At 34.7% G+C, this 13808-nt stretch overlaps 1 protein-coding gene and 1 pseudogene across 1 annotated transcript; one reads left to right on the forward strand and one right to left on the reverse strand.

Annotated features, from left to right (window-relative positions):
* The first annotated feature begins 3541 nt into the window (after positions 1-3541).
* LOC148921406 (uncharacterized) lies at positions 3542-6563 on the forward strand (annotated as a pseudogene).
* Positions 6564-8382: 1819 nt separating this feature from the next.
* Positions 8383-10989, reverse strand: LOC103323540 (tropinone reductase homolog At2g29290-like). Its single transcript, XM_008225541.3, has 5 exons — positions 10842-10989; positions 9774-9984; positions 9244-9460; positions 9034-9140; positions 8383-8869 (listed from the first exon to the last, which is right to left on the reverse strand). Exons 1-5 carry the CDS (start codon positions 10928-10930, stop codon positions 8681-8683), a joined length of 813 nt encoding a protein of 270 aa, XP_008223763.1. The 5' UTR covers positions 10931-10989; the 3' UTR covers positions 8383-8680.
* Between the last annotated feature and the right edge of the window lie 2819 nt (positions 10990-13808).

Here is a 13808-nt window from a genome sequence, read left to right on the forward strand (position 1 = left end):
CAGGCGCCCCAGTGCTTTGTTTTATTTGATTTATTTACTTATTTTGGATATATACATTATTATTATTATTATTATTATTATTATTTTGTGTGTGTGTGTGTGGTCAGGAAGGATATATACATTATCATGACCAATAGAATTGTGTTACTTTGGTTTAAAGAATCTAATTAAGGTGACAGTTTGAATTGAATCTGTGTTGGGTCGAGTGTGAATGGCATGTTATATATGTACATTAGATTGGTTGATTGCGAAGACTAGAATTTGATTTGGAACGAAGGAAACTAATTTCAGTACATTAGATTGATGGACGGCTCACTACTCGACGCATCATGATAATAAGAAAGGCAATCAAACGATTAGTCTAATAAAACTAAAGCTTGAAATCCACTAAAATTGAGAAAACCTCAAAGTTTATTTAATGATAATAGGGATAACAACCCTAAACCCTTAGCTAAAGTTGGTGTAAATACTACCTCAAGTCCAAGAAACCCTAGGAATCCAAAAACAATAATAATAATAAATTCCCAAAACTCCCTCAAAAACTAAAATGTTGTTTTGGGTTATTAAATGACGTCAAACACCCAAAAAAACCCCATATATGACTGGAAAGTGGCAAGTTTGACTCGTGACGCCATTCTCTTCGAAACGACGAATCATTAATCTGTTTCTAAGCTCAAAGCCCAAATATGCAGTTTATTACTCAATTTATCCTAATCATACACATCTTTGATTGGATTATTGGTTTAATAATGATGAAAAAATGAATAAATTCTTATCAAATATATGATAATACATTTGAATAGATGCATATGTAAAATAGAAATTAAACATAGTTCCATGATATGATTAAAATTGTTCATAATTTATTCAATTTCAAATGCCTATAAGAGGAAAATTCATGAAACAATCTTTTTATTTTATTTTATTTGGACTACCTATCGCATGAAACTAACTAGATAAGATTGGATTGGTTTCAATTTTTCAAAAGAAAATATATCATCCACTTTAAATATGTCGGTTTTAAAATTTAGGAATCCAACTCAATCCGTAAAATCATCAAAACCTATCAAAATTAAATTGAATTGACTGGTCTGAGCAAATTGGGTTTGATCTTTAACAAATGTGCTTCATTGCCCCCTCAAATTTGGATGCCTTTGAGGCTTTTCATGTAAAAGACCTCCTAAGTTAAGGCGCCCATGGACCAAGCCAAGACCCATCTTGTTTGAGGAGTGCAAGTAACATGGGGTAAGGAATGCAAGCCCAACATAGTATAAACACACTATTTAATCCAATTAACAATCCCTTAATTGTAGCAATTATTATCACTTCTCATCTATGTGCTCAAAGGTTAGAAATTCCTAAGCATTCTTTAATGAATATTTGTGTAAATCCCCACCCAATTGTTTGTACTAAAATAAATGAGTCAAGAAGTAGAGGGCTTCCTTTTTATATAGGAAAACACAACTACAACCCTACAAGACGGAGGGAGAAAAGTAATATGGGCTCCAATGTGTATAAATTAGGATTTGGTTCTATCTCGAATTGACGAAAATGATTTGAGAATTCAGTTTGCTTTTACAACTAACTCAACAAAGTTGTCCATACTATAAACCCCACCGAATCTCAGAATAAAGAACACCAAGAGACAAAATAAAAGGATCAATCATGCACACAAAGAAATCAGTACATTACTTTACAATCAATAAACCGAGGATAAAGATGATCTCAATTGACTTATATGTACGAAAGTGAAAGAGCAAGGAAAACCATATAATTTCTTCTTGACACACAAAAATCCCAAATTCACCCAAATATGTAATAGCTCTCTCTCCATTGAAACTTTTTACTTATACATAAGAACTTACCCTTATTATACTTAATAATCTCATCATATAAAGTATATGCAAAGGTAAGACAGAAAATACCCAAAACGTGTGGTTTGTTAAAGGGCCAAGAACCGAACTTCAACTTCTATGCGATAACGGGTGTACTACACACTTTATGTTTCTATCTCTCCCATCACTGATCTTATAACATGAATAGATAGATAAACATGTCATATATGTGACATGAAAAGGAACTCTTTAGGTGGGTGAAAACCCTTGCATAAATTAGCTCGAGCAAGAATAAATAGCTCAACAAATACTCCGAACTTTTTACCATAAAAACAAATTAAATAAGAGGAGGCAAGTGTTTCAAATTTGAATATTGTGGAGAAATTCTAAGTTCTCATCACAACCTCAACAAAAAGGTTGACAAGTTAGTTGAGTATGAATTAGGAATGTAGTTAGTCAAAAATGCACTTTAATCACCTACCAACATCTATGCAATTCAACACATGGATCATAGACACCATATTTGAAAAAGCGAAAGATTTGTTAGGTTTCCAAATGTGACCTAGATAACAAGGACCTTTATTTATTTCACTGGAGTCTGGACTTTGTTCGTGGTTAGGCTAATTTGGGTACCTTTTTGCTTCTTCACTCGGCGGGTCACTTTCTTGAACTGAGTTGCATCATTTTCTTGTATCCACCACGTCCTCATCACCACCATCACAACAACCACATACCAATAGGTGAAGTTTCCCTTTCGACCAAAAAAAGAAGGAAAAGGTGATCCATCTTTTTCAACCAACACATCGTCCCATATATATTAAGACTGATTTTACTTTTATTTTTTTTCTTTTTGTAAAAAAACAAAGAAAAACTAAAAATGTTGCTAACATTCTTTTTGGGTTATGGAAAATGTAGTGAACAAATCTCTAAATATATTTATCCACACTGAATTCTTGTTCTTGTGTGTTCTTCAGTATTCGACCCATATGGAAATGGGCCTCAATCACCTGATATCCACAAATTGAACTTCAATTTTGGGTTGTGAAATTAATGGACCAGAAACATTTCGGACCCACAAAGGAAGCCTACTTCTTTTTTTCTTGTTTTAGGTATAAAATGAAAATGACAACTTGGTATCGGATTCAATCCACGATATTTTGTACATTATATTTTGGGTTAAATGCTAAACAGTATTGCTAAATGAACCCTAAAATTAACTAAGGACACCATACTACCAAACTATTTTTTGAATTACTAATTTACCCTACCCTCCATTTGGATGAGGGAAAATAACTCGGAATTTAGCTAAAAGTCGGGAATTTAAGAGGAGAAATTGACAATTCCCTTGTTTGGCAACTTAAAGGCTGAAAAAATCATGAAAATTGAGGTATCAAATTTCCGAGTTTAATTTCCACCAAAATAGGCATCATTTCACAATTTCCATAGTGCGGGAATTCATATTTTCGAGCCTTTCTCTTCTTCAATTTATACTTTTCTATTTAAGGGTTACCATGGTTTCTAAATGGCTATCAAAATTGAGTGTTTCTAAGTAAATTTATGAATATGTGTTGAATGGTTTTTATGATCTTTGCTGCACTATGGCTAGATTTTGGGAAGTTTTAACAAAATACTCTTTGCCATGGATATTGGTGTGCGATTTGTGTTTATGGTATAGCTCTATAATTGTTTGCTAGCTTTATCGCTTTATGGCCTTGTTCAAGTTTTACCCTTCGTTTCCTTACTATGAAGAAAAAGCCTATGCTGCTGAAAGGCTTTTTATATACTTTGTAAGGAAATGAAAAGCTTTATTGATTGTTATATGTTGCTGAAAATCGATGTAGGTCTTCTCTCTTTCTTATTTGACTTTGATTATTTGTTTGGTAGTCTCATGACAATGCTAGAGGTTTTCGATTTAAAGCTATAGAAAATTGGGATGATATAGTATATTTGTGTGGCAAAGATAGAGCCACTGGAGAGGACGCTGAAATAGGTGCAGATGCAACTGAGGTTATGACTCCTATAATGAAGTTGATCATGTTGATTTGGATGGTGATACACAAGATTTAGAAGATATTCATGTTATTGATGATATTTCACCAACCTCAACAAATGACCAAAAGAGAAGAAATTGTGCATCAAATTCTTCTGAGATTCTTCCTACAAAGAAAAGAGGTAATGTCAAAGACGTAATTGCTAATTTGATTGCTAGAATGGAATAACTCGGAATTTATCTAAAAGTTGGGAATTTAAGAGGAGAAATTGACAATTCCCTTGTTTGGCAACTTAAGCGCGGAATTTATTAAATGATGTGCGGAAAAAATCATAGAAATTGAGGCATTAAATTTCCCGAGTTTAATTTCCACCAAAGTAGGGGCCATTTCACAATTTCCATAGTGCCGGAATTCATATTTTCCAATGTGCCAAAATGTACATTAAAAAAAAAGGCCAAACTTTTCATGAAAAAAAAAATACACGTCTCTCTGGATCAAATTTGAAGGTTAGTCTTCAAGCCTTTCTCTCCTTCAATTTATGTTTTTCTATTTTAGGGTTACCACAGTTTCTAAATGGCTATCAAAATTGGGTGTTTCTAAGTAAATTTATGAATATGTGTTGAATGATTTTTATGATCTTTGAGGCATTATGGCTGGATTTTGGGAAGTTTTAACAAAATACTCTATGCCCATGGATATTGGTGTGTGATTTGTGTTTATGGTACAACTTTGTAGTTGTTTGCTAGTTTGATCGCTTTGTGTTATCCCCTTGTTCAAGTTTTACTCTTTGTTTCCTTACTCTGAAGAAAAAGCCTATGTTGCTGAAAGGCTTTTTATATACTTCGTAAGGAAACGAAAAGCTTTATTGATTGTTATATGCTGCTGAAAATCGATTTTGGTCTTCTCTCTTTTTCATTTGACTTTGATTATTTGTTTGGTAGTCTTATTATTGAGGCCCAAAATATTCACGGTTCGGCCCAAATAAATTCTCGACCCAATGCGATGCTTTACCAAGAAGAAACCAGATTTGGACATGCGAAGTTTCATATGCGCTTGCACACATGCCACGTAAACGACACGCCACGCTAAGCAAGGAAATTCACCTAATACAAGCTTAAGTGGGCCCCAAGCCACTCAAATACCCGGCTTGCTTGAGGTTGTGGTATGAATGGTAATAAATTGTCATGAGGCCCATTGATGGACCAGAAGTGAGGTTACTTGAAGCCCATTTCTTAGGCCAAACATGTGGGTGAGCACAAAGAGAAAGTAGCCCAACCAAAATAGCCCATTACTCCAACCAAAATAGCCCATCACTTCAACCAAACTAGCCTAATACTTGATGAAGTTAGCCCATGTACTTGATAAACCAACTTATTGTCATAGAAGGCCCAAGCAACCCAAAAATATATATGCAAATCTTCAGCACCAAGCTGAAAACAAAGCCACGTTGAAAGCCAAAATATCCATGTGTGAAAGCTGCTGAAAGCTCCAGACATGGGAGAAACAAGTTTCAAGCAAAACTTCCAAATGACTAAGGATATTAGCAGATCACCATTTGAATCAAGATGCATACCCATTCCTTCCCTCATCAGACCTAGCCTTGGAAAAGGAGAGAAAATAAGGAAGAAAGATTGCAAGGGGGCTTTGAGCTCCCAAAAATCCTGATTTTATGCAAATGGGTAGAGTGGATTTCACCAAAAGGGATGATTGAAGAGATGAAGGGAGAAAGAAAGGAAAAGCTTAGCCAAAATGGGTAGAAGCCATTAGGTTTTCTTGAAAATATCATGCTATAAATTAGGGCCTCTTCTACCCAACAAAAATCATCCACAACTAGAGAGCAAGCTTCCTCTCATACTTGCAAAAACCAGCAATTTTGCTCATCTTCCTCCATTTTCTTCTTTGACAATAAGAACATAGTTCTTCCCTTTTCTCTTCCTAGCCACATATGCTTGAAAACCTCTTCTTCCTCACCTTAAACACTCCCTTTTCTCCCTAGGAAGCCATATTTCCTTTTTGGTGCTCAACTCATGCTAATTTTGCTCCCATGCCACAAGCCCCTCATGCCAAACTCAAAAGTTTATCTGTAAGCATGAAGAAATTACCTGTAAGCTGCCATTATTTTGGTTGGTGAAGATAACCAAAATACTTCCTAACGCTATACTGCCTTTTCGAGGTATTTTGGGGTTTAATTTTCGAACTCATGCTCAAGAGGCAATTTCTTCCATTTTGCCCCTTCATAGTATCAGAAAAAGCCCTACACTCATTATGTTGCTAGATGTTTTCAATTTAAAGTTATAGAAAATTGGGATGATATAGTAGATTTGTATGGTAAAGGTAGAGCCACTGGAGAGGGCATTGAAACATGTGCAGATGCAACTGAGGTTATGACTCCTATAATGTAGTTGATCATGTTGATTTGGATCGTGATACACAAGATTTGGAAGATATTCATGTTATTGATGATATTTCACCAACCTCATCAAATGATCAAAAGAGAAGAAATCGTGCATCAAATTCTTCTGATATTCTTCCTACAAAGAAAAGAGGTACTGTGAAAGACGTTATTGCTGATTCGATTGCTAGAATGGCTTTATCATTTGAAGAGTTTATTCGTGCTGATACTAAGAACCTTGATCAAGCAGAGGTATATGCTGAAGTACAAGCAACACCAGGTCTTAGTGAAAATGAACAACTCAAAGCATGTGCTTGGCTAATAGAAAATGACAAACAATTTTAGATGTTGAAGGCATTCCCAATTGAGAAAAAAAAAAAAAAAGTATGTTGTTGATGTTTATTGCACGTGGGGAGTGATTTGGTTTGCTAATATATGCTCTGTTTGTTTAAGTTGAGTTATTTAGTTCATCAAACAATATGTTATTTTAGACTTTGAGTTATTTTGTTCTTTCAAAATATTTAATTTCTGTCATTTACAATTTACATGAGCTATCCAAACATTGAAAATTTCAATTTCTGTCATTTACAAAATTCGACATACATAAATCCAAACACTGAAATCTTCAATTACCAGAAATTGAAATGACGGAAATCTAAATTCTATCATTTTAGAATTCTATGTAATTTGCAATTCCTTCATCCAAATGGAACATAAATGACTACAAAGGATATATTGAATTGTGAAACAAATGTAATTTTAATAAGTACACCTTACTCACCATATTAAACCCTTAAATCTTGCAAGCTTGTGGGTGACATGAATGAGGAGAATTGCATCTGATGCCCAAAAGAGTGTTTATGAGCAGAACTTTGCAGTTTCATTTCAACCCCTGAACTTTACCTTGATGCCTTATGTAGTGGAAATCACATTGAGCAATCGTAGTATGACATGTCGTTTGCCTCCTTCAGTGGAAATTAGTTTCATGCTTGAACTTTGCAACCATGGAGCTGGGTACAAAGGGATGTGTAAGAGGATTTGGAGAGTAAGGGATTGGGTAGGTTTATTTTAATTTTTTTTTTTAGTCCCTGAATTTAGACCCGATTTGCATTTGAGTACCTCAATTTCCAAAATGGTTCTCATGGTCCTTTAAGTTTAGTTTCATTAGGACAATTGGTCATGCCGTCAATTTTGTTAACTTTTCTGTTAAATGCATGGGCAAAATGGAATATTTATATTAAAACTGAAAAAATGAATAAAAAATCATATATTTAAAATAACAATAAAATTTTAATTAAGGGAAAATTGTAAAAAGAATTGGAAAGTAGAGAAAGACAATAGAATTTGTGTCAATCAACTTATATATCTCATCTTGGTAAAACCTCTTATTTATAAGCTTACAATGATATGAACACATTAACAACTTATAAATTACAAGCTTGTAGCGATGATATTTAGCTCATAGGTTACATAGAATTAGAAATGGTGAGTGCTATGAGGTATGATGGTCATCCACCAACTCATGCATTTACAACACTCTCTTGGATGTCCACCATATAATGACATAGTTGCCTCATTAAAAACCTTGCTCGGAGAACCCAATGAGACAAAATCTAAGTGAAGGGAAAGAGTGCGTCATTCTTCTGATCATTGATATAGTATTGGAAGTGCTTATGCTACCTCGTTAAAACCTTGCTAAGAAAACCCCGGTGCGACAAAAACCTAGTAGAATAGAAAAGAGTATAGTGCACATATGTCCTATATGTAGAAAAATTGGGTCTGCATCCATTTTAGTCGGATCCAATTGGTGGAGCCAAGCAAGACACAATCCAAGCCCCCCTACACCTTTTGCACATGAATTTAAATCTTGTCCTCATACATTAGAATAGTTTATAATATGGCTATTAAGATAAAGAAAAAAAGGTTTGCACACCGTAAAGAGCAAAGTTGATAGTCAAATGAAGACGTAGCTCAAATCCATTATTTAAATAAACTTCAAAAGTTTGTTAAGCAAAAACAAAAAAAGAATAATGTGCATACCACATTAAAAAAAACATAATAACTTAATAATTGTTATATATATTCAGTGATGGACCCATGAATCTTACCTCATACGATCATAGAGTTTCAAATTTTTTTTTAAAGATTAAAATAACATTGAAAATGAAACAATAGTACATTTATTCATAATTCATGTCAAAAACAACATTACAAGTTATAATTGTTCACGACAAGGTTTCATATTTGAAAACGTAGTGTTTTCAATACAAGCAAAAATATCATTCTCAATGTAAACAAGCAAGTTATCAAACTCAAAAGATAAATGGCCTCCATATAAAACCACAAACAAGAGCATATTATGAGATGGATGAGAGGAGCTCCCGAACTAAAAAGACAAGGAAACAAGAGACCTCTAGCTTCTCCTACTACTAGCAAGCACACAAATCACATAAATAATTTTTTCATGGTCCTTGGAAGAGGAGGCCATTGACAGTGAACCCTCCATCAACGCAGATAGTTTGGCCAGTTATGTAAGACGCTGCAGGGAAGCATAGAAATGCCACCAAGGCAGACACCTCTTTTGGCTCTCCAATCCGTCCTAAAGGGCATCGAGAGTTGATAGCCTCCATAAATTTTTGGTCACTCAAAAGCTGCAAGTAAAGAAGAGACCATAGAGAAGATGAATGCACACATTACGTGTGGGGAAAGTTCGAGTTTAAATGTGCAGTTACTGATTAATAGTTTAACAACATAACATAACATGTTAGAAAATTTTAAAAACACAATCGTATGGAAATTTTTGAAGGGATCTTACAGGCTCAGTGAGGGGAGTTCTGATGAACCAAGGTGCAACACTATTGGTCCTTATGTTGTCTTTTGCCCACTCACATGCTAAGTTTTTTGCCAACTGGTTCATTGCTCCTGCAATAGAGTGCAGAGAAGAGTCACAATCTTCAACTTGCAGAAAACAATTATAATTCTTTTTTATTTTTAAAATGCAAAAACTATGTGCAAAGGAAAAGACCTTTTGTGGCAGCATATATAGTAGCCGTCCCAACTGATACAACGCCAGCAACAGAAGACATAAAAATAATGTTCCCAGCTCCTGAAGCTTTCAAAAGAGGATGTGCAAGTTGGGAAAAATGGTAAGCAGATTCAAGATTCGTACTCATAATAAATGAGTAATCTTCAGTTGTGCTCTCGATTGCTGGTTTTATTTTGAAGGTTCCCACGTTGTTTATCTACAGCCAAAGTCCAAGAGTAGTTTAAACATAAAATGAAGGTTTTATATTCATAATTGGGAAACAAATACCACCCTTATTTAATCGGGCCACACTTGTAACGTGTTAGGGCCGATCCGGTCCATTTAACACCTCTACTTCCAATATTAGAAAGACAAATAACACTAAATAATGAGTTAGCTAGTGCAGTTACATACATATAATTACTTCATATCCCTGGAAATTTTTCACCGCCAATATATTTTGACCATGCCATAAATTATACAAAAATGCAAGGCTCAATCAGTTTAATGGATAAATGGAGCACACTTACAAGGATGTTAAGTTTGCCGTGAAATAGTGATGAGACCTTGTTTATAAGCTCCTCTCGTTGAGCTTTTGAGACCACATCACATACCGAACCAGTGACTTGATCAAAACCCTTAATTTTCCATTGGCTCAAGCAGTCGTTAAGCTGAACTTCATTACGAGAACATGTATGTACAGTTGCACCTAGCCCCGCCAATTCCTCCACAATAGCATACCTAAAAACAACACATTATATATGTAGTACTACGTACACTAAACTAATTACTATAAGCATTCGTTTCACAATACAAGTTTAGCGAGAAAATATAATACCCTACTACACTCTTATACGTATGTGTGTGTGTATATATATATGTATAAATATATGCATGATATTACAAGTTTTTGTTTTTTGATGAGGAAGCACTTATCAGAGTGAATCTTTTGGTCCCGAAAAACAAAAGAACACTTTCAGATTGCAAGCATAAGACCATCTCCAACCCTTGGGGTGGAAACTCAAATTTTGAGTTTAGCCTCCAAAAACCATCTCCAACCCATGTATTTTGGGAGGTGAAAATTTGAGATGCCTCAAAATTGGACTGGAATTTCACCCAGAATTCTGCCTGGACTGATAAATCTGTGGGGCCCAATTCTGCTTTAATAAATTTTTTTTTATTGCATGATGTGAGAAGCCCATCACGTGGGCTGTGTTGCTGGCAAGTGGGAATGAAGATTCCCTATAGTTTATTGAAAAGCAACGGCTATTTTTGGTATGTTTTGCCTAAAATTTTTGGAAATTTTACTATTTTTGGTATGTTTTGTTATGCTTTTTTTTGTAGGTTAAATTGTTTAGAAAATTAAATCACGAGTATTGAAACAAAAATAATGTCAAGAAAAATTAACAAGAAAAAAAAATTAGGGGTTAATCATTCTTAAACAATTTAATAAAATTGCGGCTCAAATTATGAGTCTGCAAGGTTGGAGGAAAAAAATTTAGTCCCAAAATACATGAATAAGTTGTATTTTGAAAGGTAGAAATTTGAGTTTAGCCGCATCATGATTAGAGATGGTCTAAAAGGAAGAAAGCGCTAACCCAATTCCTTTGGTTCCACCAGTGACAAGAGCAGTCATTCCGTGAAGTGACCATCTACTATCTTTGCCAATGCTATTTGCCTGCGCCATCTATTGAGGCTGCTACTGATATTTCAAATTGGTTATTTATATATATATATATATATATATATATATAGAATATTGAAGATATATATAGTAGAAACTAGAGGAGACTTATTAGTCTTGCACTGCTGTATACTTATTTATAGGTCTAAAGAAGCACAATGCTTCTCTTGTATACGTCAAACCTATCAGTCACGCGCTCAGATATTTGTGCAAAGTTGTGTCGTATGGTTGGAATTTGATCAAGTCTAGCAGCCACACACTCCGATATTTGTGACAAGTTGCGTGTCGTCACGCGTACGATTGGAATTTGATCCAGCCTAGCAGTCAAATTAATACAAAACAAAAGCAATTTTTTTTTAATAGAATCTTTCCTATTAAAGGTCAGTTTGGAATTACTGTCATTTAAAGAAAAAAAGTTCTTTTTATCATAAATGGTTTTTCACGTTTACGAAATTATCACGAATAGTCTTTGAGTTTTTTTATGACACTAATAATCCTTAATGTTTGGACTTTTTATCACAAATAGTCCCTACTGTTATAAATTTTGTTATACAAATTTATAAATAAACCCAATCCTAGACATATATTTATAAAAACTCAAGACTATTTAAAATAGAAACACACCCAAAATCAACTCCAAAGTCAACTTTTTGGGTGTGTTTATAAATGAGTTTTGAGTGTGTGTAATGATGGGTTTTGGGTGTGTTTATATGTTTAAATAGCTTTTTTTTTATAATTTCAACTCCCATTTTGAGTGTTTTAGTGAAACTCTCATTTTGTTAAGTGTCGTGAAAAATAAGTAGAACTCACATGTCCAATCACATCGTGACATGTGGATTAAATAAATAAATAAATAAATATTTTTTTTTAATGAAAATCCATTAAAAAACCATTTAGCCTCTCTCTCTCCCCGTCTCTCTCTCATTTCCTCTGCCCTCTCTCCTCCCTGTGCTTTCCCTCTCCCTCTGTTTTTTTGTTGCCTCTACAACCCAACCACCCCATGCCCACCCGCTTCACTCACGCTATTAGGTTTTGGTCTGCAGCATTCTTATCTTGTGTGGGAAGCGTCGAGACCCCCGTCACCAGAGGAAATGAGAGAGATGGCGCGAGAACTAGCTAGGAAAAAAATGCCCGTCGATGCTTTGTTTGGGGTTCTTTTCTTTTGTAACTTGTAAGTGCCTGCTATAGAGAAAACAAAAAAAATGTTGTGTTTTGCGTTTAGATTTCAGTCGAAATAATGGTGAGGCCAAGTGGGTTTTATTTCAAGTTCAAGTGTGGCCTTGTAATGTTCCAAAATCCTACTTAAATTTTCAAATCCACTTTGCCCATTTCATGCTGTCTGTGGAGGACGAAGGAGCTTTTGTGACTCAGGATGTAAATTATATGTTGTGATAAACCATGGATGGATTTGAAAGTGACCAAACATCTACAATATTCCTCATGTACTATTGAACCTTCATTTCGTGTTCTTTGTGGAGCTGGAATATACTTGAAAGTGAGTTATTTTGGTTTGCTTTTCTGGGTTGTGCTTCAGTGAAGCTGGAAGGTTGAATATCTGGAAGGTTTAATAAAAAAACAGAGGAGAGCAAAGGAGGAGAGCAAAAACAAAGGGAGATGGTAAGGGAGTTGGGCATGGGTTGCGGGTTGCGAGAAGAGACGGAGAGCAACTGTATATCTTATATTTTTCTTGCAGGTGGCAGGGGGAAAAAACAGAGGGAGAAGAGATGGAAAGCAAAGGGTGGAGAGCAAGGGCAGAGGAGGAGGAGAGACGGAGCAAGGAAGGAGATGAAAAGTTGCAGAAAAATAAATGGAATTTTCATTAAAAATTTATTTAATTATTTTTTATCCACATGTCGCAATGTGATTGGACATGTGGACTCCACTTATCTTCCACATCACACTTAACAGAATTTATAACGGTAAGGACCATTTGTGATAAAAAGCCCAAACGTTAAGGACTATTAGTGTCACAAAAACTCAAGGACCATTCGTGATAATTTCGTAAACGTGAAGGACAATTTGTGATAAAAGCAAAAAAAAATAAATTGTTTCTACTGTTATTTGAAAATAATTAGCTATAAAGAAAGCAGCCCTCAGAATGTCAAAATCGTTTGCTTTGAAAATAATTAGCAATAAATACTTTAAACCGATTAACTTTAAAGTGAAGCAGATTTTTAAAAAAGAATCCCAAACGGGGCCTAAGAGAGGCGATAATATACTAAACTTACATTTACTATACAAATGTTAGGACTCGAACTCAAAATCTTACCTAAGTGAGTAATTACTACAAACTACTACAATAGTAAGTCTTTTCAAAATAAAAACAATAATAAAGGAAAAGAAAGTTGTGCAAAAACAGAGGAACCATTTGTGTACTAGATCTCTGAGTTCTATTTCTATTCAAATTTCTCACTTTTTACCCGTTTTGCACACTTGCACTTTTATAGAGACTTGCTCTGTTACACAAAACACTACCACATTTATATACCATATCTCTAAGAGAATCTTATCTCATCTTTATCAACGGACGAGTTATGGGTCTGTTATTGGGCCACAGGAAACTCTGGCGCTGAGTAACATTTGTTGAATAATGGATGCTCCAATCTACTTGATTGTCCAACCAATTATTTATATATGTAAGCGATAAGATTTAGTTTTTCTAAATCAAATGGCCTCCTCTGACGGATGGTAATAATGGCTGGCCTTTACTGTGCAGCCATCACCATCCATTGTCAATTGGAAAGGGACCTCACAGCAGCAAATGGGATTTGGAAATTGGGCTGTGCAATTGCATCTCACGGGATAGCACTGTTTTATTACCTTCTATCAATGAGAGTTTTTTGGTTTACTATTTTAACCAAGATGTAGCTTCAACACTCTT

This window comes from Prunus mume, linkage group LG1, assembly GCF_029339155.1.
Source record: "Prunus mume cultivar Tortuosa linkage group LG1, ASM2933915v1, whole genome shotgun sequence".
Taxonomy (NCBI): Eukaryota; Viridiplantae; Streptophyta; class Magnoliopsida; order Rosales; family Rosaceae; genus Prunus; species Prunus mume.

What these genes read in the sequence shown, in the direction of transcription:
- LOC103323540 (XM_008225541.3), bottom strand. Translation starts at nt 10,930, where the DNA reads ATGGCGCAGGCAAATAGCATTGGCAAAGATAGTAGATGGTCACTTCAC. An exon ending in GGTGGAACCAAAGGAATTGG is followed by an intron (nt 9,985 to 10,841) that starts GTTAGCGCTTTC and finishes TGTTGTTTTTAG; the next exon opens with GTATGCTATTGTGGAGGAAT. An exon ending in GAACTCCCCTCACTGAGCCT is followed by an intron (nt 8,870 to 9,033) that starts GTAAGATCCCTT and finishes CTTTACTTGCAG; the next exon opens with CTTTTGAGTGACCAAAAATT.